Here is a 26,192-nt window from a genome sequence, read left to right as displayed (position 1 = left end):
TCTTTGAGCTGTGCACCGCCCAATTGAAGATCGGGGCGGCTTTACGAGAGGTTCGAAAATGCGCGCGTAAAAGCCGTGGATGCATCGCCTCCACCTTCTGCCTACTTTTCCGCCAATCCCATGCAGACTCGGCATACATCATGCTCACCTGCTGAGGAGGAACGAGACGCGCTCGACTCAAACCAAAGGTCAACTGAACCGCTCCTGAATGATGATCATGATCATTCAACTTTGCTCGCCTCATCGCTCGCATCAAGCATCTACACACCGTACTACTGCGAAGAGAACGTCTACTCGTTAGTACAGGCTCTCAAAGCTGTGCCGACCTTGCACACGTGGGCTTGTTTCGTTTCGAACGAGAACCGCACCTCGCTCTTGTTCAACCAGCGTGCATCTCGACATGGAGAAGTTCAAGGCAGTTACGTCATCTGGGACTACCACGTGTTTGTGATAGCGGCTTTTGAAGAGGATGAGCGAGAGATAGTGGTCGTGATAGACAGAGACTCGAAATTGGGTCAGGTCGTTCGGCTCGAGGGTAAGTACAAGCTCTCTATACACTCGCTTAATGATAAGCTCATGGCACGATGGAAGGTTCGAACAGACTACGTTGAGCGCACTTTCTATCCGTCCTTGTACCGCCAAAGAGTGCTCGAACCTGCGTTTGCGAGGTATTCCTTCCCCAAATCCTCATGCTGTCTTACAAGCCGGATAGGTGATCGTTGAGAGCTGCTGATCCTTGGTTATGCAGCCGGTTCCGGATAGTGCCAGGCGCAGTGTTCCTTGCCAACTTTGCATCAGATCGTTCGCACATGGTCAGCGAGCATTCTCACTCGCGTACACGGACTATTTTCGTCACTGACGTGCACTGTATATTGCTTGTGCTCCAGCTCGCACGAATAGGAGCAGAAGACAGCAAGGAGGCTGACGGGATTGACAGATCGTCGCACGACGTGCGGTGCTGGGTTCATCCGCCTCCTCCCTATCCTGCGATCTGCGGTGCAGACGCGCGCCGAGCTGGCATCACGCGCAACCTCTGGACCAGATATCTTGACATGAAACTGCCGCGAACAGGTTTGACGGAGGACTCGAGCGCTGGGACGCTCCTGCCAGGGGCTGATAGCCTGTTGCAATACCCTTTTTCACGCTATTCTTTGATCTAGCGCTGAGAGATTTCCAGAGACTAGTATACGCGGTCGGCATTGTTCGGTTCCGAGACGAGACGTAACACCAGAGAGAGAAGAGAGGAACAGGGAGAATGGCAAGAGTCAAGAGGACCGTCGCGGTTGCGGTGTCCCTGCACGCGCAAGGGGCGCGAGGGTCCTCTCGCTCACGCCATTTTTGTCTACATCAAATCGACCACAAATCCGCGGCACCCGCAGGGCGAGCACGGAGTAGCATCAGACGATCAGATCGCGCACAGGTGTGGGTCTGGACCAGCGGAGGACGAGCGAGTTCGAGCCGAGCCAGCTGCTTCGAGTGAAGGCTTGCGGGAACCGCCCAGGAGATCCCCGAACCATGTCCGCCATGGCATCCACCTCGGCCGGCCCTGCGTACCCTCCAGCACCTCCGATCCAGCCTGGCGTTCCGACCGATGACGCCTGCGATGCGTGCTGCCCGACGTGCTCCCCTCCGCCAATCGACCCCTGTTGCTCTCTGCCGTTCCTCCCCGTCCTGCCCGGCAAGTATCAGCACTCGATTCCGTCCTTCCCACCTCTCGTAAACGATTGTCGAGCGTGTGCACCCAACGGACCGATACAACACGACACGAACGAAGGACTCGGGTTCAGTTCCCATCTCGCATTCTGTTGCGACGATGAAGGGTGTGCCCCGACCACGACAGGGACATCGCGAGACAAGGGCAAACAGGTTGATCGCAGCCCGGGACCACGATCGTGGGAGCAAATGATGCTCGACGATTGCGCACAGTGTGTCGGAGACGGCCACCAACCGCAACAAGACGAGCGCGATACCGGCCTCGGCTTGTTCGACGCCGCTTGCTGCTCGACACCGTGGCTCGAGACCGCAGGTCCATCAGCCAATTCAGTCTCTGACTGTCACGACGCAGGCTGTTTCGAATTTCCCTCGGCTTCAACCACACCGCTCCTCAGCAGCCCAAGCAGTCGCGAGAGCATCTCGACCCTAGCAACCACTATCGGATCAAACAAGCCACTGGATCCAAACCCGGTTGACTTGGACGGGCTCTTGACCGGTCTCGACGATTCGACAATACAAGATATCGTAGGTGCTCAGTCTTCTTGACTTGAACCCCGACATGGCTTGACAAAGTTCTCTTCGCGAAAATGACTTAGCTCAACTGCTGCTGCTGCGAGGAGGTCTTGCACGACCAGCCTTCGGCTTTCGACCCTGCGACCCACACCTCTCATCAACGCCTGCCGCAACATATTCACTGCGAGCAGGAACACCACTCGACACCTTACGGACACTTCTACCCTCACCAGATACCCTATCTCAGTCATCCACCAGCGCAAGCATGCCTCCCTCCTGTGCCTCCAGCCGCGACGGTCCATCCTCTGCCACATACGTGCGGTTGGTCTGGATGCCAGAACGCTTTCTCGTCACCGGAAGAGCTTGCGATGCACGTCAATGCAGCACATCTCTGCATGGCGTCCCCAAGCTCGACCGCGAGCCTTTCTGCTCCATCCTTCCCGGCGCATTCGCCGCCGATACCGCAGTCGCAAGAATCCGCTGCCTCGACCCTGAAACAAGTGCAAATCGGTCAACTCGCCCAGCTCGATCCGGTCACGGCGCTCGCAATCTTCTCGTCCGTCTTCAACGGCCGCACTCCTCCCGCATTCGATGCGAGCCTTCTACCAACGATGCAGCCTTGTCAACCTGACGCGCAAACGACTTCTGCTGCTCTACACGCGCTGCCATGTCGCAATCCGCACCCGCATCCGCATCCGCATTCGCACACACACACTCACCGGAATGCCCGCAGACACGTTCACTCGCATCCGTACGGGGTCGCCTCGATCCGCAAGGGCTCCTTGACACACCATGCACACTCTTCTCGATCTATCACACCCCTGAATGACGACTACAATGGAGAAGTTCCTGCCTCTTGCTCCTTGCCGACCCCTGTCCATTCCTTCACATCGTCCCCTGCCCATTCAGCCGCGCTCTCAGCTACAGGGTCACCGGCGCTGGTCGCCTCGAACTCTTATCCTGCGATACCAATGTCGCCCATTGGCAACGGGCCCGTGCACAGTTGTCGGTGGACAGGTTGCGGTCTCTCGTTCTCGACTTCGGCCGACCTCATGGAACACCTCTCGACGGACCACGTCGGATCGGGCAAAGCGCGGTACACGTGCGAGTGGGACGGCTGCGAACGATCGACTCGTGCGTGCGAAGCTCGGGGTGATTCTGACCAAGAGAAGGACAAGAAGGCGTTCAGACAACGTCAGAAAGTCATGCGCCACTTGCAGATGCATACGGGTGATCGACCGTTTGCCTGTGAGATCTGCGGCAAGACATTCTCGGAAGCTCTCACCCTTACTCAAGTAAGTCCCGGGGTATCTAGCCTTGTCCTGTTTCCTCAGGTGACTTCTGCGGGCAACGCGCTGATCCGAGTTTGTTTGAAGCACATGCGGGTGCACACCCAGGAACGACCTTATGTGTGCGAACATGAAGGTTGTGGCAAGACATTCTCCCTCGCATCGGCTCTCACGATACACAAGCGTGAGCTCCCTTTCCTCTCTTTCCCCTCAAGTTCTCTCCCCCCGTCTTGTCGAGCACCCAAGCTGAGCTTTCCTTCGCCGTGATTATTTGGAATTTCAACAGGTACACATACTGGAGATCGACCGTTCGTGTGTCCTCATCCCGATTGTCACGCCGCATTCGCCGAATCTTCCAACCTTTCAAAACACATTCGTACGCACAATGCCGAACGCAAATACGTGTGTCCAGTCGCAGGGTGTGGCAAAGCGTTTGGACGCAGTGACCAACTCAAACGTCATGGCAAAACTCATGACAAGAGGAAAGGCAAGAAGAGTGATGATGACGAAGATTGAAATCAAAAGGGGTGATCCTCGTTCATGAACGAGCTCTGTAGATTCTTGCTCGCCCCAATCGATCTCTCGCTCGCAGCCAATCGGGAGAAAATGATTGTGAAGGATTGGACCCATCCTGATTGCAACGGCAAAAGATAGAGGATGGTAAAAGAGAGCCAATCAAACAGACAGAATCGAAGACAAATATTAAAACGTTTCCTTGGAGAGACGAGACGAAAACGAAAAGAGGGGCAACCGAGAGGGAGGAATACTGATAATGATGACGACCACGTAAAGAGAAAGGGTGTGGAGATGAGCGGATGCACCGATAATTACTATAAAATACAGAGGTCTAATGAGAGATGACCGTGATGGGTAACGTGTTCAAGAGAGGAGCCTATGGCTTGCGATTCGGCACGGCCATGAGGGCGGCGCCGATCGTGCATACAGCAGCGACACCGCAGAGGAGCGCAAACGCTGCGATCCTCCATTGAGCGCGCACGACATCGGGCGAGAAGACGCAACAGACGGGTCCCCAGACGGCTGTTGAGCACAAGATATCTCGAGGAAAGTCAGCTCTGTTAAGCGTGCTTCCGGTCCCAATGAGGAGAGAAACGTACGGGCAGATTCTGGCACGACGCCCTTGCTGACGCTGCCTCCACTCTTGTACGAAGGCGGGCGCGAGTCGTTGTCAGAAAAGTTGATTGTGTGCTCGTGTCGAGCGGACGCGACCTCGTCCGTGACGCCCTCTTGCTTCTCCCACGGGTACGGCGTGGCGGAAGTCTGAGTCTGGAACGAGTTGTCCGGAGATTTCTCATCGTAGCCAATCGACGATTCGCCGTCCCAGGAACCGCTCGCGGAAGACGGACGAGGCGACGACATGGAGACAATCGAACCAGAGGTGACGGTGGGCGGTGCGAGCTCCCAAGGCAACAGCTGACGGTCTTCTCCACTGTGGACGGTAACAGGGCTTAGTACGTCGCTTGAACATGCAAGACCGTATTGGGAGAGAAACTCACAGCAACCAGATCACGCCGCAGATGCGCTTGACGGCCATGACCATCACGGCCGTTCCGAATGCGATAAAGGGAAGACCGATAGCACGGTAACCTCGCGCATGGTTGGTCCTGAAGGGTCGCGAGAGAGCGAGTCAGATGTGCATCGATCGCCTGGTTGAACGAAGGCACTCTTACAAGATGGCAACGAGAGGAGGGACCAGGCCGAGACAGAAGATGGAGAACCCGAGGAGGAAGCAGAACGTCAAACGACGCGGTCCAGCGTTTGCGACAGACGCCTTCGAGTGAGCCGCGAGCGAGCGGTTCAGCGAGTGCTCGATGATGTCGCGGGCCTCCGCAAAGTCCTTCGGATCGCCCGAGTTACCGGCTTCGACGAGGATCTTGTCGCGCACAGCGCGCGGGAGATTGAGCTCGAGAGCGCCGTCCGGTGCAAAGAACACGTTGAGGCCACGACGCAGCGATTCGGAGAGGTAGTCGGGCAGGTGCGAGGCAGCACGGAACGCGAGCGGGTCGGTGTTGTCCGAAGGCACCGGCTCCGTCTTGGGGACAGAAGTGTCGGCGAGGTATGCCTTGAACTCTCGCTCGTACTCGTTGAGCCACAAGATGAAGTACAGGTTCTCAGCCGAGTATTCCTTGAAGACGAGGTAGCCCTGGTGCGCGAGCGAACGAGAGTTGGGTCAGAGTCGGCACCAGAGTCTAATGCCGGGCGAGCGGCGATTTTCGAAATCCGGTTAGTGATCGGCTCAGCTCACCTCGAAATCCTTCAACGAGAGTGGCGACAGGTGCTTGTTGGCGATCACGTCTGCGAGCTTGACATCGTTGAGCGGCGTCGACTTGAACGAGCGCACCGAGCCGACCATGCCGGTCGCTTTCGGCGGAGACAGGACGCGGATCGGCACCTTGACCAGGTTCATCAGGGGGAACATGGGGTTCTTGGTTGGGCGCGAACCAGCAGGCGCAGGACGCGGGACTGCTAGCCGTCCCTGCGACTTGGTGCTCGCGAGCGGAGGGGCGAGGGTGGCCATGGGGAATGTTGAGCGACGGGGAGACGAAGTGGTGAGGCGAGGCTAGAACTACTAGACGAGCTGAGGTCGTGTACGCGGCGGGCTCGAAAGAGTGGTGGCCTGATTGCGATACTTGGAGACTTGAAAGACTCGAGGAGTGCGGCAAGAAGCGAGTGAGAGCTTGAGAGCGACAAGCTGCAAATGGCAAATTGAGAGTCCCCTCTCCGACGAAGCTAATAATGCTTTCAGGGGCCACTTCACGCTTTCATTTCGGGCAACTTGAAAATTGTGCCTTGTGTTGCTCGGAGAACGGAACCTCGGGTCGGTTCTTTCCCGATTCGTGCAAATCGTTCTCTTAGACTCTCGATAGCTTCACTTGGCTTCACTCGCTGCAGTACATGAGTAGCGAGCCTGCTCCGACGTGTGGCGCCCGCTGCCGCCACCGTGCAAGCTGTCATCGATCCACGAATCTGCTGCTTGCGCAGGTTAATCTTTGGGAGCTCGTTGGCTCGACCATTGCGATGCGCGGTTGTTCGTTGTACTGCAGCGCTCGTTGTGCACGGAAATCCGTGCAACTCAATCCTTGAATCCAAGCTTTTACCCCGTACAGTACATACCATCAGGGGTGTGCGCATGGGGACAGAGTTTCTGCTGCTCGCTTCGACTCGTCCTTGCGGCCGGAAGCTTCTTTCCTGCACTTAATCCAGCGGGCATGCGGAGGGGCCCAACAAACTCTCCTGCTGTCTGCAATCAGGGGCCATTGTCTGCATTCGAGCTCTGCGGGTACAAAGAACAATAGGACAGCGTCCTGCGAATGGTGAGGAGGCTCTCCGCCACTCGGCTGGCTAAAACTTTTTGGAGGATCAATCGCTCCGGCGCTGAACAGGCGACGAGGATATTTCACTTGCCCGTACACGGCTATTCGGGTGATAGCGACAGCATGCAGCGGAGGTTGAGTCCTGACCCACCGGACACCAGGTGCGTGAGGGGATCGACAAGTTTGAGCTCGATTCGCAATCTTTGGGCTCTAAGGAAACTCAAGCTCCAAGTTCCCACCCTTCGACGCCACCAGAATCTGTATTTGCACCAAAGGCTACGAAGCTACAGGCGTCGGAAAGACTCGAGGCTGTTGGGCCTTCTCAAGTTGTTTGGGTTTAGCTGGCGGAGCATCCCAGGGTTCACTGCCTCAAGAGATCGTTCTATAGTCAGCGAGAGCGCCATAAAGCTGTTGTATACGTTGCGACCCAGAGGTGCAAGATTGCTCATGGATTGACCAAAAATCAGAGGAGATTTATGCTCGCCTTTGAACAGCTTGGTTCTCAGGTTTTTTTACTTATTCATCTTTGTAGGTGTACCATCAGGTAGCGGGCCAGTTGCAGTGAAGGCAGAGGAAGGGCAACAAACGGAACATCCGACTTACGAAAGGATCGAAAAGTCCCGACCGTAGGAAGTGCAATAATTCAGCAGGCCGTGGACAACAAGTATCCACGACTGCGAGCGCCGACTACGAGCCTGACTGGACGCCGCCTTCTAGACGAAGACGAGAAGCTACTTGAACCTATCGCAAAGCGTTTCGTTTGGTTGCAAACCTGAACGAGCTACGAGCTTTGGCTCTCCTGCGGTGATGGTTCTTCACTAAATATTGAGCGAGAAGTCGATACAGTGGCGTGGACATTGAAGGGATATGTTTGGCGGAGCTGGTCGAGAGGGAGAGACAGAGAAAGGGAAAGACGGACGCTGAGCGCGTGCTCTGATTTCGTACGGACGCTCCGGCATGTTCCGCGGATGGGTGTCCGAAACTTCTGGGCCAGCGGACAACCAGCGCATTCGTATACCGAACCCAAGGTCGCTTGCAGCCGGCATGACCCAGTTTGCAACAGCAGCGAGCTTTCGAAATCTTCTCGATACGGTCATCGTCAATTGTGACAACAGTAAGTATAGACTCGGGCTCCTTATAGTAAGGTCTGATTACGCCTTTGTACACACAGAATGCCCGCGAAGGGAGTGTAGTGATTCATATGAAGGCATAGCCAGCTGCGGTGTAGTCCGAGCTGCAACTCTCTCGCCGTTGTCCGTCTCGCCGTTGTCCGTGGAAAATCAAGATGCGAAGCTATATTGCGACACGACTTTGAGAGAGCTACAAAGCTTACGTACCGAGAGTGCGGGAAAATCTGTCAAACGGGAAGAACGGAAAACCGTGCAACAGAGGTCAGCTCTTGAACGATCGAGTATGTCAGGGTTTGTTGACGACGAATCCATTCCCGGTCACCGCGCCAACGCGTGTGTGGACATGGATCAGCTACAAATAGGCAATGTCCTTGTATCCTTCTCTTTCCCTCCGCTTTCTTGGAACGGAGGTGAACTCGGAACAGGTCTGTAAGATTGTGTTCATCATGTTGGAAAAATATGTCCACACACGGCCGGTGCGCGGTTGGAGAGGGCGGGGGGAATCGTCGTCGTCACAAGACAAGGAAAGGAAACGAAGCTCACATCATACGGCTGGTGACTTTGACCGACGGGTGGCGCGAGGAAAATAAGCAACCTGTTTGCGAGGGCCAAACGTGTCAGCACGAGCACGAAAGTAACGTGAAGGGTTGAATCGTTGTGCCGACGTCGACAAGAGGTTCAGAATAAAAGGCAATATCGGTTTGTCTGTCCCGCGACCACCTCTTTCTTGGAAAGGTGGCCTCTGTACAGGTCTGAGATATATTCATCACAAATAATGCCGACGACGGCGGAGGGAGTGGGCATCGGAGAAGATTGGGAAATGAGGCTCACACAGGAAAGAAAGCGATCAGGGTATCATGCGACAATGCGAGTAGGAACGACGTGGGACCGTAAAGGGAAGCGAGCAAAGAATCTGTGTGATCGGACCGAGCAAGTCAGCACAGGTTCGAAAGCACGATGCACGGCGTTTGTCGGAGCGATCAGGGGTTTGTAGTTTGTCCACATTCCGACACTCTGTCGCCTGCGAAGACCAACAAACCTCCGGCTTGAGCTAACAAGAAACGCGAAGGCTGAAGGCAATCGCAGGACGATGTGAGAGCGGAGGAGATCGGAGACAATAAATTGGTACCATCATATCTTGGTGGACGGGAGAGCAGCAGGGAAGGGTAGGACACCATAGAGAGTGTAGGAAGGTGTCACTAACCTTGACAAAGCGAAAGGGAGAGGACAGCCTCTTTACAACTCGGGTGCAATTGGTGGTCGTGCGGTCGGAGTGATCCGCGCAGGCCCGATGCTGTCCCCTCCCAACATTGTGTTCGAGCTGCCCGGTGTACGAGGAGCCGAAGCAGTAGCGGAGCCGCGAAGATCGCTCGAACTGCGCTTCTTGACCAGCATGCTCTCGATTGTCGCTTTGACTGATGAAATTCGAGCAGCGCCGGGAGGTGGTGTGCCGTTATGCGAGGGCGGAGTCGAAATGGGCGGCGTCGAGACGACCACAGCAGGTCGGGGTGAATCGGTAGAAGGCGCGAGAATCACTTGGGTCTTTGACGAGAAAGAGTGCAGGTCGTCGGTGGGTGCAGTGTCGGAGAGCTGGATATGATCTGCATCGCTGTCGGCGGGCCCGTCGGAATCGACGCTGAGGAACCGAAGTGCACGAACGAGCTCGTCTGCCCAGTGAGGGCTGAAGGTCTGACCGAGATCGACCGGTTCAGGCTCGTCGGATTCATGCCACACCTGTTTGTTGGGTGCGTCCTCTTCAAGTTGTTCCCACCCTACTGGTGGGGAGCCAGGAGGAGAGATGAGGAAGTTTCTGCCGGTCGAGGGTACAGCGAGGAGAGTGCTGCTGAGTGAGGTTGGGATCGGTAGAGGGATGCTGGGTCCGAAGAAGACACGCAGTGCTTCTCTGTCGAAGTCGGATCATCGTGAAACAGCGAGACGCGAGTCAAGAAGTGAAGAGAAGGAGGGAGAGAGAGAGTGTGAGCGAGAAAAATTCCATCAGCTGCCACGACTCAGACAATTCCGGCAGTATATTCGGGTGTCGAGGTAGACTCACGGTGGTTCTGATTTCGTGGTACTTGACCCTGGCTCGGAATCCTCCCACACGAATCCATCCATCTCTTCTTTCGCGTTTGCGGCATCGTCGACCTCGTCATACACGACGAGGACTCGTCCTAGCCGTTCGAGAGGCGTCCACGACACCATCTGTCCATATCTGCCAAAGTGGAGTTCGAACAGTGGGAGAAGCGAAGGAGAGAAGAGGAGCTGAGGCAGCACGAGGATGAGCGAGTTGGTCGGCACCGGTTTCGAACGCCGCGTTCGTGCAGGTGACTCGACCATCTTGTCGAGAGCAGGGTCGCTTGTGGTTCGCAGCGAGCGAGAAAGGCGCAAAAGACCCAGCGTGTGGCTTCGGACTTGTCGTGTGCGGCGAGTCCGCAGTAGCACCTGGGTGACGTGTCTCCCGAAGCGGGAAGGCGGGCTTTTATGGGCGTTGAGGGGCTCGCCAGAACACGAGGATTCAGTCGAGCAGGGTTGCAGCTGCAGTTACGCTTTTGAAGCGGGCCAAACAAATACAACGAGAGAAGAGGACGGAGACAAGATAGAATCGGCGCGAGCGACGAAGAAAAACCCAAGACAGAAGGAACAGAAAGAATAGGCAGAATGTGCATGATCCCGATTGGTAGAGTGCGAGGAAGAGGAGAAGAGGAAGAAAGGAAACAGGCAGGGCACACGCGCGCAGCAGCTTCTAGTTGTTTTCGTTGCCGAGTCCGACGAGGACGCTCGGCCTGTCGGCTTGATGCGACGACTCGTTGTACAGGCCCACGACTTGACTGATGTCTCCTCCGCCCGCGACTTCTCCACCACCCGAGACGTCGGCAAGAGGTTGCGTCTCGAGCACTTGCTCCGAGTTGTTCTTGCCGTTGACCGAAACCATGGCGGGACCAGCTCCCGATTGTTCGGCTTTGGCCTTGGCATTGTCGTTGCGGAGGTCCTCAATCGATTGCAGGTACGCGGCATCGACACCTCCCGTCACGTACTCGCCCGTGAACACGGAGCAATCGAATTGAGTGATCGCGGGGTTGAATTGCGAGCACGACGCGACGAGGTCGGGCAGGGTCTGGAAGATGGTCAAGTCGGCACCGATGTAGTCCGAAATCTCTTCCTCTGTCCGGTTGTTCGCGACAAGTTCCTTGCGAGACGGCATGTCGATACCGTACACGTTCGGGAATCTGGTTGCGAATTTGAGTCGAGGAGGGACTGTCCGTCAGTTCTGGACGTCCATGGGAGTTTGGCAAATGCGGCAGGCAAAGCTCACCGGATCGGGGGAGCACACGAGGCCATGATGACCTTCTTTGCACCGGCGTCGCGCGCCATCTGGATAATCTCCTTTGACGTGGTACCTCGAACGATCGAGTCGTCGACAATGAGGACAACCTTTTCGTTGAATTCCAGCGCCATCGCGTTGAGCTTGCGGCGAACGTTCTTTCGCCTGCAAAATCATAAAAAAAGTCAGTCTCGAACGTCGAGCGCAAGCCTTGTTCGTCTCGGTGCAAGGCTAACCTCAGTTCTTGTCCCGGCATGATGAAGGTCCTGCCCACGTATCGGTTCTTGACGAATCCTTCCCGGTACGGCACACCGAGGTTCTGGGCAAGTTGGAGAGCAGCGACTCGCGAAGTGTCGGGCACCGGGATGACCACGTCAACCTTGATGCCTTCCTTCATGAGCTTGGCCTTGGCGTTCATCGCGAGAGCGTCTCCCATCGCCATTCGCGATCGGTACACGGAAATGCCATCGATGACCGAGTCGGGACGGGCAAAGTACACGAATTCGAACATGTCGGGGGCGAATGTTCGCGACGGGCTGACGTTGCGAAGGCTGAACCCGTTCGCGGTGATGACGATTGCTTCTCCTAAAAGAACAAAGCCGTACGGGGTCGGAGTTAGCGAACTCGAATCCGGGCCAACGGCGAGAGAAAAGAACTTGCCAGGCTTGACGTCGGTCCAGTCCGAGAAGCCGAGGGCGTCGCACACGACACTCTCACTCGCCATCATGTAGTCCCATCCGCCCGGAACCGTCTCGCTCTTGCGCTTGGCCCATCCCATCGGTCGGATACCGTTCGGGTCACGGAACCCAAAGATGCCGTAACCTGCGATCATTCCCGCGCAGGCGTAGGCTCCACTGGTCGTTTGCATGACTTCGCGAATCGCACGGAAGATGTCGTCCTCGTCGATACGGAATTTGCCCGTCTTCTGGAGAGCATCAGCGAGCAAGTTCAGGAGGAGTTCCGAGTCGGACGAGGTATTGATGTGTCGGTGCGCGTAGTGGTCGAGGTAGTAGCGGAGGTGTTCCGTGTTGGTCAAGTTACCGTTCTGTACGAGAGCACAGACAAGACGTCAGTCTCTCCTTGACGCGGTCAAACAGACCAACCGGCAGACAACGCACGTGACCAAAGACGATTCCGTAAGGCGAGTTGACGTAGAACGGCTGAGCTTCAGACTGCGCCGAGGATCCGGCAGTGGGGTAGCGAGCTGTACTCCGAGGTACACAGGTCAATATGAGAACAGGCAGGCTAGAAGAGCAGCGACGACGCTTACCGTGACCGACACCCATTCCACCGATGAGCTGACTCAGACTCTTGGCGTCGAGCAGGTCCCTGACCATGCCGTTACCCTTGCATTGGTAGAATCGTCCCTTGGCGCCACAGGTGACGATACCGCACGCGTCTTGGCTGTAGTTTGCGACAAGGAGGCACGGCAGAAGAGAGACAGAGAGCGGTATGAGCGGAGCTGAATCGCGCGCGAGAGGAGGAGACGATGAGGCAGATGACGGACCCTCGGTGTTGCAGCAACTGGAGGCCCTCGGCGAGTTCCGACGCGACATTGTTCTGAGAGGCAAGGAGGATGGCAAGGACTCCGCCTGTTGAGCAACACAGGGCACGAAAGCACACAGTGGGGTCAGTCGGGATGATCCAAAGCTAGTCCTATCACTCGATGATAGTGCACGGCTCGATGCGGGGTAAGGACGGGATCGGGGCGACGGAGTTGAGCGGGCACACGGTCGGAAGATTTTCTTCCAGGCGGAGGAGGAATCAAGTGGGAGCCGAGTAAACCGCGAGCACTCACACATGGTCGCTTATTGTTCGAGCGTGGAAGGGTAGCGGTCGCTGTGAGCCCTCTCGGGAGATCCCTGGCGAGAGGAGTGGAGAGAAAGCGACGTCTCGATTGATGAACTTTTTGCACTCGCTCGAGGACGAAGTTGACTCCACCGCAGAGACGCGTCTTCCGGCCTTCACAGACTACGCGTCCATGTTCACCACTCTGCGGCTGTTCGCCCAGGCCGCCGTGCCGCCCTCGCAGCGGCTGCAGCAGCTCGTCAAGTTGCGATCCGAAGTGTTCGGCACGACCTACAACCCCGAGTCGCTCAGGACTGGATCCAAGATCCTCAAGGCTAGGCTACGAGGACCTGCAATGTTGCGATACTACGGCCAGCGCTTCACCGGCTTCGCAGGACTCCAAAAGGCGATCCCCGGATTGCAGTTGAGGGACATTCACGAGGAGACGAGGTCAGTCGCCCTGACCTTACCCATGACCGAAGCGAGAACTGAACATCTCGTACACGACGTGTCCCCAGGCTCGCCGATCTCGAGGCCATGAGGAAACGAGGCAAAGTGAAGCCCAAGAAGGGTACGCTCGACCGCTTGACCATTCCCGCCCGTGTCCATACCGAGACTGACTCACGCTCGATCGACCGACAGGACAAGGTCGTCGCGCTTCCATGAAGAAGCGATAGAGGAAGGAATCGTTCTTTGTCCGCCCCGTATATACCTGTCTTGCCGTGCACGAACACGGTTGTCGCAACACCGCATTATTGTTCAAACAAGCGTGATCAATTGGCGCGCCAACCGTGACGAGAGCAGAGGCTTGTCAGAGGCTTGTCCGACCTTGCGAGCTCGACCCCAACAACGAATCCCACCTGCTGACACTCGCATGCGAGCTCATACATCACAGCAGTCTCTCTACATTCAATACCCGCTTGAATTGCATCCCTTTGCTAGGTTGTGGCCAGACCGCGGAAAGTGATCGGCGCTGGCTCGTTTTCACCGCGCACGGATCGGTTCCGGCTCTGCGCACACTCACTCGCTTGTGCCCACCACTTCTTGCCATTCGACAACTCACTCGCTTGTGCCCACCACTTTTTGCCATTCGACAGGACCATGTCGAAACTCTTGAACCTACCGGGAACAATCGGCAAGGGCAGAGATGGGTATCACGCATTGTCCGACCCGGTCAAGACTCACACCGTGTCTGCTGGAGGGATCCCTCAGTCCATTGAATTAGGCGACCTCGGCAACGACGCTTTCTACGATCAAGTGCGACACCTTGATTCCTTCTGTCACTCAAGATTCTCACGTCCAAGGTTGCTGCACAGGTCGCTTCGATTCGAGGGGCAATTCGTCAGTACGATGCCGACCTCAACACGTTACAGACGAAACAACTGTACTCGCTCCAACCCCACGATCCGGATGTCGCCGAGACCGTCTCGGTCGAGTTGAACCAGGTGAACGCAGGCCTCGCGCTCGCGAGCACGAACTTGCGCAAACAGATTGCCGGACTCGGTACTCAGGTCGGCGCGGACGAAGCGAGGCGAGGCCACTGGGACAACCTCAAGAGTACGCTCAAACGAGCGGTCGAGAGGCAACAATCGCTCGAGATGGCTCAACGTGAACGCGTGCGCGAGCGAGTCGCACGACAGTATCGGATCGTGCAACCGAACGCGACGGACGACGAAGTGAAAGAGATCCTCTCGACTGCGTCCGATTCGAGCGCACCACGAATCTTTCAACAAGCTCTCGCAGGATCGCAGCGAAGTTCTGCAGCGCTCTCGGCTCTCAACGAAGCGAAATCTCGTCAAGGCGAACTGGCCCAAATCGAGTCGAGTCTGATCGAGCTCGCTCAACTCGTGCAACAAGTCGCGGACCTGGTGGTCGAGCAAGATGTCAAGATTGTCAAACTCGAACACACCACCGAAGGTGTCCACGACGACGTCGAGAAAGCCCTCAAAGAGATTCAGAAATCGAAATTGTCGGCCGCCGCGACGAGACACAAGAAGAAGATTTGCCTTGCAATCGCAGCAATCATGGTTGTCGTCGTGATTGTCGTGATTGTCGTTCAAGTGAGAGGCTCCGGAGCAGGATCAGGATCGGATGCGAGCAAGCAGGAAAAGCACGAGTCGCCGGCGGAAACCTCGCTTCCGTCAGCCCATATGTAACGAAGATGAGGAGCTTGACGAGCGATACCTCAGATAGTTTGTACTGTAATTGTTCTATCGGAACAGCAAGATCTGCTCATCGCAGAGAGTGAGATGCCGTGATTTGACGGACCACATGGATCTCATTCATTCCAACCAGGCCGCGGCAGCGATGTAGAACTTGGACTTCAAGAGCTTAACGGGATCATAACGCTACGTGCTGGCTTTGGCCTAGGCTTGTGTCCGACTTTGACCTGAGGGGTTCTGGAGGAGATTACGGTCTGCTGGGCAGCCATGCCGAAATATCTCCTTGTCGCCGGGCCATAGGGCCAAGATCAATCGCTATCACTGGCTTATTGATCGAGTCTGATGTGCACCCTCGACGTTCTGGGCGCCGACCGCAGGTGGGCAAACAGTCCCCTGCGGAGGGCACAAGCGAGCGATTGCGCCCACCCTGAGCGGCCATTCATCGCTTTTGCGGTATGCTCCCAAAATGTCGAGGTAGCCTGCACCTGAACGCGATCCTCGAACGAGCGGTAGCCAGCGTATTTGTCCACCGGGCTAGGGCGACAAAGAAGTATCACCGTCCAGTTGGCTCTTGTTTAATCCGGTGCTGTCCTGATCACGGTGCCGCACGAGATTGCGAAGCGACGTCGACGATCCTGACGACTCTCCCAACTCGACCGTCTCTGAGCCTAACCTTGACTCCACGCGGATGGTCGCCTTTGGTGAGTCGCTCGGCGACGATACCTTCGACCGTTCGATCTGTTCCTTGATCTTGCTTGAGCGTAATCGAAACGGTCGTACCGGGAACCAACAATCGTGCAGGGACGAGGGTCCACCCCGGCGGAGTGTAGCGATCATTGCGAGTGCGAGAGGCCGAGGGGAAAGAATCCGACTCGACGGTTGCATCTATCGGTGCGTGCGAAGTACGTAGGAGATCGTTCGGAGTCCATCCTGCGCCTTCCTGTACAAGCAAAAATCCCAAACGAGACTGAGCTTCGCTGAACGCTCTTGACGAATTTCGATCTGGATGATGACATTGAGTTGAGCTCGACAGCAACTCACGGTGAAGCACCAGTCGGCCGCAATTTCGGCGTTGTTGTCAAACTCTGCCAAAGCGTAGACCGCTCGGGGGCGAGGGATCCCAAGCGCGACAAGTTGACTGAGAGACGCTGAATTCGTCATGATGCTCTGCTCTTCCAGCTACGCCTGTTCCCGAATTGTACGATGTCCGCGTCAGAGCTAGAGGTGGCGCTCTTGAGCTCAGGTATGTTCTGAGTTTGGCCGAGAAGGGTAGAGTGAAGAAGCAATTTCGCCAGAGCTTGTTATACCGTTCAATGACGTTCTCACGCTCACAAAGATCAATTTCAGGATTAACGAGAGCGATGAGCATTGCATAAGTACAACAACACGAGTCCAGTCTTGCACACTTCAGCGAAACTCTTTTCCAAAACGCTCCTTCCGGTACCTTGCGCCTCTCGTGATCCTCCTGCGCCGCTCAACCAAGTCGCCAGTCTCGTCATTGATCCCTGGCCCTCTATCGATCGCCTGAGATTCCTTCTTCGGAGGCAAGAGGTCCTTGCGAGTGACATCCAGGGCGACTTGCCATTCGTCCGGATCCAACCCCGAGCACCTTTCCAACAGGTCGACCAAGTAGCTCGTGTCCCTCAATTCCCTTTGCACCATCCATGCGGGAGGTGGTTCCGATACCGAGTCGATTCCTTCTGGCCCGTCCTCGTTCGCCTGCTCTCCCTTGGCAGTCTCCTCCTGGTCCGTAGAGCCTCGAGCATCCTGTTGCCACAACCTGACCCTCACTTTGCGACTCTCCAAGATGGTCTTGATCACCTCGATCGCCATCGGTCCCTGCAAGGTTCCCGCGACCCTTTGTTTCCGCCTGCGCTCTTGCTCCTCTCTCGCAGTGCCACTGCCGACGAACAAGTCCTGGTCGTCCCTCGTGTCGAGTTTCCCCTTCTCCCACAGCTTGATGATCGCACACACGACGGTCGAGTGCGTTGTTGGGGTCGGTTCAATCCGGTGCACGTGAAACGTCTCGAGCGCGACGACTGCCGCCGAGTAGTCTTGGTACGAGAGGAACAGGGACAAGAACGAGTTGAGGAGGTTCGCAGATGCTTGAGGTGATTCGGCCGAAGGACCCGCCGCGAACGGGTCCGGTTTGCGAATGGGTACGCGCAAGGCTGGTCTGCGCGAAGTGACTTCGAGTCGACTCGACAACACTTGCGAGAAGAGAGATCGTGAGTTTGGGGTGTGACTTTCTTGGTACGGCAGTGGGGACAAGTCGAGAAGTGGCGAGTTGTGCAGTCGTCCTCGTTGCCTGCGACTCTCGTCACTGATGAGTTTCGCACGGCTCGCGAGTTTCCAGGTCGCGTGGTCTCTCACGACTCCGTGTGCCTGTGCCTGCGGATCGTCGTACAGGTTCCAGATCCCCCAGAACGACGAGAAGCGTTTTCGATAAAGTTCGGTCCGCAGGAGTGCGTTCAAGTAAGCGGTCGAGGGGGGCAATCGGTCAGCCTTGATCAAGTTCAGTAACAGGTACGCTGGATCCTTCGAGGCTGGTAGGGGTGGACAGTTGATCGCAAAGTGGTTCAGCAAGGCGAGGTACGGGGGTTCTGGAGGAGTCGGATCGGCTTTGGGTTCGTGTGCCATGTACGCAGTACGCCAATCCTTGAACAACTCTTGGGCCGCCTGAACATCGGATCCAGCGGCATGCGCCGCGATCGCTGCTGCCCATACCCTCGCCGCGCCAACCTGATTCGGCGTCAACGAGTCGCGGTACGCCTGAAACACCTGGCGAGCCCAATCGGTTCGTCCCAATTTCTTGAGAGTATCCAGCACAGTCTCGACCAAATGCGCTTCGACCTTGCCTTGCGTTTGGTGATCCCTCGTGATCCCATCACGAATCCATCCCAAAATCTTGACCAATGCGTCCGAATCGAACAAGATCTCGGTACCGCATGACCTCAACAATTTCGCGGCGACCCTCGACGATGCCTGGTACCCTTGCTCGTGCATGTGAACCAGGGCTTCGAGCGCGAGTCGAGGTTGTCGGTACGAGAAGAAGATCCAGACGAGTCCCTCGAGTGTGCGTCCCGTGTGCGATTGATCCGGAGATTGTAGGTGGTCGAGGAAGGTCTTCAGCGCCTGACGAGGTCGCGAGCGAGAGAGGTGTTCGATCATCCGAGTCCGTAATTGCGCGCCTGTCAGAGTTGGCTGTTTGCGCAATCTCATCGGTGACCTCGTGGTTGGCAGTGTATTCTGGCCATGTCGCGGAGCCCAGGGACGGTGAGGGCCAGACGATGGCGGTGTACTAGGTGAGTCATGTTGCCGAATGGAAGCGGTCGACGTAATTCGGGCGTAGAACGGCGGTGTCCGGAGAGGTAGAGCAGGCAGGGATAGCGGCGTCGTAGACCTGCACCGCAAGAGCATTCACGACTGCATTGAACGGGCGGGAGGATGTCAAGAGTGAACGCGAGAAGAATTTCGATTCACTCTGTCGACATCGCCTCCGCGCGCCTCTCTCAGTTAGAACAGATCAGAACCAGAATGACAGGAAGGTGAACTGAAAAGGCATTGCAGTGCAAGTGTGGAGGATGGAATGTCACGCTATAAAAACGACCTCTGCATTTTCACCTCGAACTCGCTCCAAATGCCCGGCCCCCTTCCTCGTTCCCCGATCCACGAGAGCGTCCCAGCGAGATCTCGCCCTCTTGCGAAGACAAGTCCTCAAACCGGAGAGACATCCCGCGAACCACGTCACAAGCGAAGGGGGGAACCAGACGAGAACGAGACGAGAGAGGGGTTTACAGAGGAGATACGTCACGTGGCTTGGTCTGGTCGGCTCCCGATTGACACCCGAAGGTCCCCTCGTAGGTGCTGTAAAGTCGATGGAATCAAAACTTGACAGTCGAGCGAAGCGACGTGATTATGCAAAGAACGAAAAGAGTCGACCAACTTGCGCGCGCTTTTTGTGACCGCCGGCGAAATATCCGAGACAACCTGTTTCTCCAACGTTTGTCGGTGACCCTTCTGCTGCAGAAACAGTGAATCGATCAGTAAGTTGATCGATCGAATTCAGGATTGACCTCCCGAGGGGAGACAAGTCCATGACCAAGATTTAGCCGGCTCTGTAACGGCTGCTTGGTGAGGAACAATGTAAGCAATCCTACCAGCGGTCCGAGTGACCGTCACCGTGCGGATACTATCGCCTTGATGGCTGGCGATTGAGAGATGAGCAAGCAGATCGGGCGGTCGAAAAACGAAGCAAAGCGAACAAAAGCCACAGAATCATGAGTCCCTTGGTGTTCACAGCTCTACACACACGGAAAAACAAGCAGCACATCTGGACAGCAGTGTGGTCCTTTGCAGAGGCAAAGACTCGCGTCTCCGAGCCATCCTGTCGGTTCAAGCCCGTTCAAGCTTCGGCGTTGGCAAGTGGTTCCTCGCTCGCATTTGTGTCGATAATCGGAACCTGCTCGGTTTGAGCATGTTCCTGGTTTTCTGCTTCGACGACAGGTGGATCTTGCGGGACGATCGAGCTTGAACCGGCGAGCTCGTACCTAGCTTGAATCTGTAAGACCAAGACCGACAATCGTCAATACCAACCCTAAACACCAAGGCGAATCGAGCGACTTATGACTCACAGTCTTGAGCAGAGTCACAAACCAGGGAACACTCTCGTTCAACTGCTCGAGCGCGTCTGGGGCCGAGTACAGCTGAAGGCGCGCAGGGTACGTGACATCCCGCATGGCTCGGGCCATCAAAACCTGAATCTGCGGCGAGATGTCGTCCAGTGGCTAGAATAGGGGGTTAACGACACGATCAGCTGAGTTTCCTGACACGATTGAATGACGGTTCTAGCGAAGATCGCCTCACGTGTCCAAGCAGGTCCCACACGCCCCGATGTCTTTCGCCGAGCACGGGTTCATCGTCGACCATGCGCGTCTCGTCGTTGATCGCTACGCCATTCTCGATCGCCCACTTTTGACAATTGCGCCGAGGAGCTTTGCAGGTCGCCTCGAGTCGCTTGCGAGCTGCACGAGCTGCCGTGTGTTGTTCCGCTTCGTCGAGCTCGTGACGTGAGCGTTTCCTCGATCGAGTCTCGTCATCGTCGTCTCGGATCTCGCCATCTTCGCTCTTGGTATCGTGATGGGTCACAGCGGGCTCGGTGTACCCCTCGTGTACCATGTCTTCGAACCGGTCAACCACGGCCTCGGCTCGCTCTCCCGCTCGACTCGATCGCCCCAAGCGTGCCGGTTCGAGCAGCGAACCGTTGTTGCGCTGAGTCGGGTCGCCTCGAACTGCGCGCAACACCTGGTCGAGTTCGTCGGCTTGTTCCGTTCCCACCTCGACCGCTCCGTTCGCTTCAATCTCGATCCTTCCCCGTTCTCGCTCTTGCTCTTCTTCATCTCGAAGGTCTTGCTCGGTCGCGCGAGGTGATCGGGTTCCTGACGGTTCGAGCTCGAGCTCGTTCGCGCGCAAGAGTTCATCGACTCGGTTCTCTTCGTACAAAAGCTCGAGGTTGAGGTGGTTCATGTCGACAATCTCTTTCCACTCGATCTTGTCTGGAGTTTCGTTCCATACTTTGTGTACGAGCGCATCGGTACCCCCGACTGCCGAGATCCAAATCCTCCTGCGTTTGCGTTGCAGGTTCGAGTCATGCGCGTCTCGGTCGCGAGCGTTTGCGAATTGGAGGTCGCGCTCGAGGTCCAGCAACGAGTTGACGAACCGCAAATCGAGGTTTGAAGCGAAGCGCTGCTTGAGCGGGGTGAACGTTTTGAGCGAGATCGGTCGCGCGAGGTACAAAAGCGGGATAGACAAGTCGTTCGTCGGGTCGAGGTCTCCGTGAAGTGGGTGTGGGCCGAGCGAGACGGCGGTCGATTGCGTCGGGACCTGCGGTGCGGGAGATGCGGATGCCGGAGGAGGTGCGTTCTGGCTCGAGCGCGGAGGGTACGGGTGCGACGAGGGGTAAGGTTGTGAGCCGTGATTGTAGGTTGAGGTCGACTCGGTTGGAGGACCCCAGCCTGCCGATCGACTCGTGGGAGGGTAGTACGGGTCGCGCGGAGGCGGGTAGTTTGGGTAATACGGATCTCGCGGAGGCGGATATCCGTACGGATCTCGCGACGAAGCGTAAGGGTACGCATCGCGGTAGTCGGGTTGGGCGTGACGGTAGTACGGGTCCGAATGGGCGTACGCAGCCGGGCGGTGCCATTCACTCGGAGGCGGTCGGTGGTAGTACGGGTCTCTTGACGACGAGGACGACGCAGCGTAGTAAGGGTCTTCTCCTCGAGAGTACTGGTGCGAATACGGATAGTCCTGCGGGGGAGGTGCCGACGAGTAGTGCGACTGCGAATGCGAATGTGAATGCGGCCGGAAGTGAGGGTCGTATGAAGGGTCGAACGAATCGCGACTCGGCCCCGGGGAGCGGGTTCCAGCAGGCACGGGCACGAGGGGTGGAGAGTGCGCGTCGTGCACACCGGGCGGTGCGGGCGCGGGATGCGGAGCCGACGGGGGAGAGCGAGACCGCTGTCCGACGGGAGAGTACGGAGAGTCCATCTGCAAGGTCGCTGATCACTCCACGTCGATCTCGTTCTGTTTGGGGGTCGTTCGCAGCGTATCCGCTCGCGGTTGTCGGGAAGCGAAGCGGAGAGTTTGGAAAGTCTCGCGGCACATTCACTCACCTCGCACGCCCCTCGCCGCGTTCCGACCGAATCGACGAATGGCTCGACCGACTGCCACGAGCGTCAGTGGAGTGTGGAAGAAGGATTCGGTTAAGGCGAGTCGGAAACTCTCGCCGTAACAGCGAAGCGGTGCTCGATCACCGAGACGCAACTCTAATCCGCTGTTGCTTCGACAGGATGTGGCAGAGACACTTGGGATCGCCAACCTGCCAGAAGAGGTCGCAGCCGCGCTCGCCGGCGATGTCGAGTACCGCCTGTGGGAACTGATCGAAGCGAGTCTCGTTCGCGTCCGCTACATCCTGTACTTCGGCTGACGAGTGGCTGTAACGTGCAGGAGTCGATCAAGTTCATGCGACACTCGCGCAGGACCCGACTCAAGGTCGAGGATGTCGATCACGCCCTCAAGGTGCGCAACCTCGAACCGCTGTGGGGGTTCACCTCGGGCACGCAGCACCTGCCGTTCAAAAAGACGGTCACTGCGAGCGGCACCGTCTACCACGTCGAGGACGAAGAGGTCGACCTGACCAAGATCATCAAACCCGAACTGCCCGCCGTCCCGCGCGACATCTCGTTCACTGGTAAGCTTGGGTCCGTCTTTCCGCTGTTGTTCTCAGCACTGACGCGATTCGAGTTTGTCCATCTGTAGCTCATTGGCTCGCAATCGAGGGCGTACAGCCTCTCATCAAAGAAAACCCAACTCCCGCAGGTGTGCTCCCACTCTCGTCCCGTCCTCTGCTGTCGAGACCTGGTCTCTGACCTCCTTTGTTACGATCCCGGCAGAACTTGCCAAGTTTGCCCCTCGAGCTTCGACTGCTTCGCTCATCTCGTCGGCTTCGTCGTCCCAACATCCCAACTCTTCCATCACGCCTCTTGTCAAGCACGTGCTCTCGCGCGAGCTGCAACTGTATTTTACTCGCCTCACCGAGGCCCTCGGCTCGTCCTCGAGCTCGGCAGACAGCGTCGCTGCACCCAATTCGGAAGTGCGCGAAGCTGCGCTCGGCAGCGTGCGGAACGACCCTGGACTGCACCAGCTCGTGCCGTACTTGATCGCGTGGGCAGGAGAACAAGTTAGTTACGACTCTTCTTATGAAAAGGAACTGCCGGGTAGAGCTCATGCGCGACCACACCGTGGCTCCGGTAGATCGCGAACCATCTCGACGACTTGCCTTCGCTGCAACGAGCGCTCGACCTGTTCCACGCAATGCTCGAGAATCCGACGCTGTTTGTCGAACCGTACCTGCACCAACTGACGCCTCCGATCCTGACATGTCTCCTGACGTCGTCGTTGCCCTCGGCGGCTTCTCCCGACGTGTACCCTTCACCGCTCACGATTCGCACGCTCGCCGCATCCCTGTTGCACCTCGTCCTCGAACGACACTCGTACGCGTACCCGAGTTTGTTGCCCCGGATCACCAAGACGCTCCTGCGCGGACTCGCGGGCGACCAACGCGGACTCGGGTCGCGGTGGGGTGCGGCACGGGGGTTGTCCGGCATCGTCGTCGGACGAGTCGGGATGGAACCTGCGAAAGCAGCGAGGGCGGGTACGCTCGAAGGGGAAGGTCAAGGTGGGGGGAACCGAGCGATCCGAGACTGGATCGGGAACGGGTTGAAAACCCTCGGCGAAATGTTGACGAGTGAACCCGAGAGTTTCGAGGGAGAACGTGAGGAAGTTGTTCGTGAGATCTACGTGAGTTCTTGCCTTCGCTTGAACTTTGTGATGGTCCCCGAGTCAGCTCGTACTGATTGCTCAACGTCCGTTTGAAAAAGAATGTGTTGCGAGCGTCGCTGTTACCAGAGACGCCATCATCTCGGACAGGTCCTGATCCAACAAACGATTTGGTTCAATTGCGGTCCGAGTTGGAGGAACGATACGGCAAGCTGTTTGGGGACAAGGTGCTCGAGATGTGGGAACGAGGAGGGAGACAGATCTATGAGACGGTCAACAATCCAGCGAACGAGCGCGCCCAGCAGGAACAGGCAGTGACGGAAGCGCCAGCTCAAGTCGAGCTAGAGGCAGGACAGCAGAACGAAGAGGATGATGATGACGAGGACGACGACGAGCGTGAGACGGAAACGCGGGAAGGCAGTCTCATGGAAGAGTAGCCCGACATTTGCAACGGCACAACTCCATAGCAGTAGACGAGAAGATTGCGAACCCGACTGAAGAAGCTGACGCTTACAAGCGGTACGAGGCCGAGGAAATTTAGGGTTGTTTTGCCGCACGGTCGATCGACGCGCCTAGCCTTTGTCCCGGTCCCCTCGCCTCCAACTCGCCTGACGCCTGTTTCTGTCACTGCCAGCAGCTCGACACACCCACACTCATTTGTAGTCTACCCAGCTGTCATCCGCGCGCGCCGATCGCTTGTCTCGAGTCGCCTCATTCCTCGATTCCTCCTTTGCCCTCGAACCCCGCCCTCGTCCTCGACTCTGTGCCGGTACCTCCATTAATCGCTTGTGACCCACGCCCTCATCGTCCGCATCGCAAAAATGAAGACGATCGCTGCCTACTCGCTCGCGGCGCTGACGATCAGTCACTCAACTTTGTCGGTTCTCGCAAACGCACACGCCCACGCCGGCTCGTCCGATCTCGCATCGGTTCACCACAGAAGGTTCCATCACAAGCAACAGCAGCATGCACAACCTGTCGCAGAATCAGAAGAGGAACAGGAACCCGCTCAAGTGACGGCGTTGGCCGTTCGCGATTCGCCTGAAAACCAACAGCTCGTCAAGCGCGGCGGCTACAACGGTCGTGCCACCTTCTTCGACCCAGGACTCGGCGCATGCGGAACCTACTCGAGCAGTTCCGACTTTGTCAGTTCAGAAACCCTCTGCCCCCCTTAATTTTTTCATTCAACATTTCGTCGTCACGCGTCGCGCTTGCTTCGAGCTGACAATGTCTTGCATTTTCCTGCTCAGATGGTCGCAATGAACGAAGCACAATACGGTGATCTCGGCGCAGTCTCGCCATGGTGCTTCCAAACCATCACCATCTCTTACGGTACATCCCGTCATGTTTCTTCTCGTTCTCGCATCGCTTGTCCGCTCACGCTACTTCATTTCTCTCTGCGCAGGTGGCAAGTCTGCTCAGGCTCAAGTCCTCGACGCTTGCCCTGGATGCCCCTAGTATGTTGCAGATCGAAACGCACGCATAGTAATCCAAGCATAACTGACATTTGCATCATCTGTAGCGGAGGCCTCGACATGTCGCCGAGTCTGTTCAAGTACTTTGCAGACGAGTCTGTCGGAGTCATTTACGTCTCGTGGAACGGTGGAGGAGGTCAAGAGCAGACGACGCAGAAAACGACGACCACAACCACCACGACCACCACTCCCTGGGTTCCTCCGACGACGTCCTACAAGCCCACCACGACGTGGCAACCGCCCCCGACGACTACGACGACTTGGACTCCTCCGACCACGAGTAGCAAGACGACCACCACGACCACGACCACCACTACGACCACGACAACTACCCACAGCACCACGTGAGTCTATCTGTTTCTGCCATCCGCGCCGACTCTCCAGACACTGATTCGCGCATGTACCACAGGGACTCGACGACCTCGAGCTCGACCAACTCGACCCTGTCATCATCTTCGTCATCGTCGACGCTGTCGTCCTCGTCGTCCTCGAGTGCGATCTCGACTACCACTTCGGGCTCGTCTTCCGTCGCAATCGGGGGCAACCTCGACGCGATCTCTCAACTCGTGATCGCGATGGGCAACGTTGCTGGTGCCGCCGTCGCGAACCCCAACAACGTTTAAAAGAAGCAAGACACTATTGGATCTCCTCCCTTACGACCTTTCGGAATTCTCTGCCCCTCCTCCATTCACCCGCGCACGTCGACATGCGCGTATGGAAACGAAGCTCGCTGTGTCGAGCTCGCACGATACCCAAACCCCCCACCCTACGTGAAACCCAATCTTGAGACCCTCACGGGACGCAACCCCCAAGCTCGTCAGCGCCACTTGTTTCCCTATCTTCTTCTTTCTTTCTTTCTTTCAATGGCTGCGTGAGCTTCAGAGTTGTCGTGATTCTTCCTCTCCCACCCCATCATCCTTCTCTCCTCGTCTGATACCCCCATTCCTCTCTCTCTATCTTTCTCTCGAAAGCCCCATTCCCCGTCTATTGGATATCGCCCCCCCCTTGTTTTCAAATATAGTCGGAGTCCTTTTTTTCTCTACAGTCCCAATAACCCCTTACCGTCTCTTGTCAATCTCACTCTTATCCCCTTTTTCCTCTTTTTTTTTTCTTTTTTTGCTTTCTCTTGTT

General features: G+C 56.8%; 11 protein-coding genes across 11 annotated transcripts; 5 read left to right on the top strand and 6 right to left on the bottom strand.

The window, feature by feature from the left end:
- Positions 1-1,515: 1,515 nt before the first annotated feature.
- On the top strand, positions 1,516-4,031 carry JCM15063_001572 (uncharacterized protein; the record flags this gene model as incomplete). The annotated part of the gene is made up of 4 exons (XM_076677835.1): positions 1,516-2,238; positions 2,310-3,521; positions 3,603-3,699; positions 3,802-4,031. The coding sequence occupies 4 exons, from the start codon at positions 1,516-1,518 to the stop codon at positions 4,029-4,031; spliced, it is 2,262 nt and encodes a 753-aa protein (XP_076535159.1).
- Positions 4,032-4,407: 376 nt separating this feature from the next.
- JCM15063_001571 (uncharacterized protein) lies at positions 4,408-6,051 on the bottom strand (the record flags this gene model as incomplete). The annotated part of the gene is made up of 5 exons (XM_076677834.1): positions 4,408-4,553; positions 4,631-4,962; positions 5,030-5,137; positions 5,204-5,676; positions 5,779-6,051. The coding sequence occupies 5 exons, from the start codon at positions 6,049-6,051 to the stop codon at positions 4,408-4,410; spliced, it is 1,332 nt and encodes a 443-aa protein (XP_076535158.1).
- Positions 6,052-9,213: 3,162 nt separating this feature from the next.
- On the bottom strand, positions 9,214-10,314 carry JCM15063_001570 (uncharacterized protein; the record flags this gene model as incomplete). Its single annotated transcript, XM_076677833.1, has 2 exons — positions 9,214-9,880; positions 10,031-10,314. The coding sequence occupies 2 exons, from the start codon at positions 10,312-10,314 to the stop codon at positions 9,214-9,216; spliced, it is 951 nt and encodes a 316-aa protein (XP_076535157.1).
- Positions 10,315-10,720: 406 nt separating this feature from the next.
- Positions 10,721-13,101, bottom strand: ADE4 (amidophosphoribosyltransferase; the record flags this gene model as incomplete). Its single annotated transcript, XM_076677832.1, has 8 exons — positions 10,721-11,204; positions 11,291-11,464; positions 11,536-11,884; positions 11,960-12,344; positions 12,418-12,503; positions 12,570-12,703; positions 12,807-12,891; positions 13,098-13,101. The coding sequence occupies 8 exons, from the start codon at positions 13,099-13,101 to the stop codon at positions 10,721-10,723; spliced, it is 1,701 nt and encodes a 566-aa protein (XP_076535156.1).
- Positions 13,102-13,280: 179 nt separating this feature from the next.
- Positions 13,281-13,764, top strand: RSM27 (mitochondrial 37S ribosomal protein mS33 RSM27; the record flags this gene model as incomplete). Its single annotated transcript, XM_076677831.1, has 3 exons — positions 13,281-13,537; positions 13,606-13,658; positions 13,730-13,764. 3 exons carry the CDS (start codon positions 13,281-13,283, stop codon positions 13,762-13,764), a joined length of 345 nt encoding a protein of 114 aa, XP_076535155.1.
- A 424-nt stretch (positions 13,765-14,188) lies between these two features.
- On the top strand, positions 14,189-15,243 carry JCM15063_001567 (uncharacterized protein; the record flags this gene model as incomplete). Its single annotated transcript, XM_076677830.1, has 2 exons — positions 14,189-14,344; positions 14,404-15,243. 2 exons carry the CDS (start codon positions 14,189-14,191, stop codon positions 15,241-15,243), a joined length of 996 nt encoding a protein of 331 aa, XP_076535154.1.
- Positions 15,244-15,844: 601 nt separating this feature from the next.
- On the bottom strand, positions 15,845-16,410 carry JCM15063_001566 (uncharacterized protein; the record flags this gene model as incomplete). The annotated part of the gene is made up of 2 exons (XM_076677829.1): positions 15,845-16,189; positions 16,291-16,410. The coding sequence occupies 2 exons, from the start codon at positions 16,408-16,410 to the stop codon at positions 15,845-15,847; spliced, it is 465 nt and encodes a 154-aa protein (XP_076535153.1).
- A 246-nt stretch (positions 16,411-16,656) lies between these two features.
- JCM15063_001565 (uncharacterized protein) lies at positions 16,657-18,471 on the bottom strand (the record flags this gene model as incomplete). The annotated part of the gene is made up of 1 exon (XM_076677828.1): positions 16,657-18,471. The coding sequence occupies one exon, from the start codon at positions 18,469-18,471 to the stop codon at positions 16,657-16,659; it is 1,815 nt and encodes a 604-aa protein (XP_076535152.1).
- Positions 18,472-19,654: 1,183 nt separating this feature from the next.
- JCM15063_001564 (uncharacterized protein) lies at positions 19,655-21,795 on the bottom strand (the record flags this gene model as incomplete). The annotated part of the gene is made up of 3 exons (XM_076677827.1): positions 19,655-19,810; positions 19,884-20,036; positions 20,116-21,795. The coding sequence occupies 3 exons, from the start codon at positions 21,793-21,795 to the stop codon at positions 19,655-19,657; spliced, it is 1,989 nt and encodes a 662-aa protein (XP_076535151.1).
- A 163-nt stretch (positions 21,796-21,958) lies between these two features.
- TAF6 (TATA-binding protein-associated factor TAF6) lies at positions 21,959-24,023 on the top strand (the record flags this gene model as incomplete). Its single annotated transcript, XM_076677826.1, has 7 exons — positions 21,959-22,015; positions 22,097-22,192; positions 22,255-22,498; positions 22,567-22,626; positions 22,701-22,987; positions 23,062-23,607; positions 23,688-24,023. The coding sequence occupies 7 exons, from the start codon at positions 21,959-21,961 to the stop codon at positions 24,021-24,023; spliced, it is 1,626 nt and encodes a 541-aa protein (XP_076535150.1).
- Positions 24,024-24,407: 384 nt separating this feature from the next.
- Positions 24,408-25,684, top strand: JCM15063_001562 (RlpA-like double-psi beta-barrel domain-containing protein; the record flags this gene model as incomplete). The annotated part of the gene is made up of 5 exons (XM_076677825.1): positions 24,408-24,731; positions 24,837-24,918; positions 24,992-25,043; positions 25,109-25,405; positions 25,471-25,684. The coding sequence occupies 5 exons, from the start codon at positions 24,408-24,410 to the stop codon at positions 25,682-25,684; spliced, it is 969 nt and encodes a 322-aa protein (XP_076535149.1).
- Positions 25,685-26,192: the final 508 nt, after the last annotated feature.

Source organism: Sporobolomyces koalae (genome assembly GCF_050403365.1).
Source record: "Sporobolomyces koalae JCM15063 DNA, S_koalae_JCM15063T_v1_ctg10, whole genome shotgun sequence".
Taxonomy (NCBI): Eukaryota; Fungi; Basidiomycota; class Microbotryomycetes; order Sporidiobolales; family Sporidiobolaceae; genus Sporobolomyces; species Sporobolomyces koalae.
The sequence above is the reverse complement of the archived record's forward strand: the minus strand, read 5'-3'. Positions and strand labels throughout refer to the sequence as shown.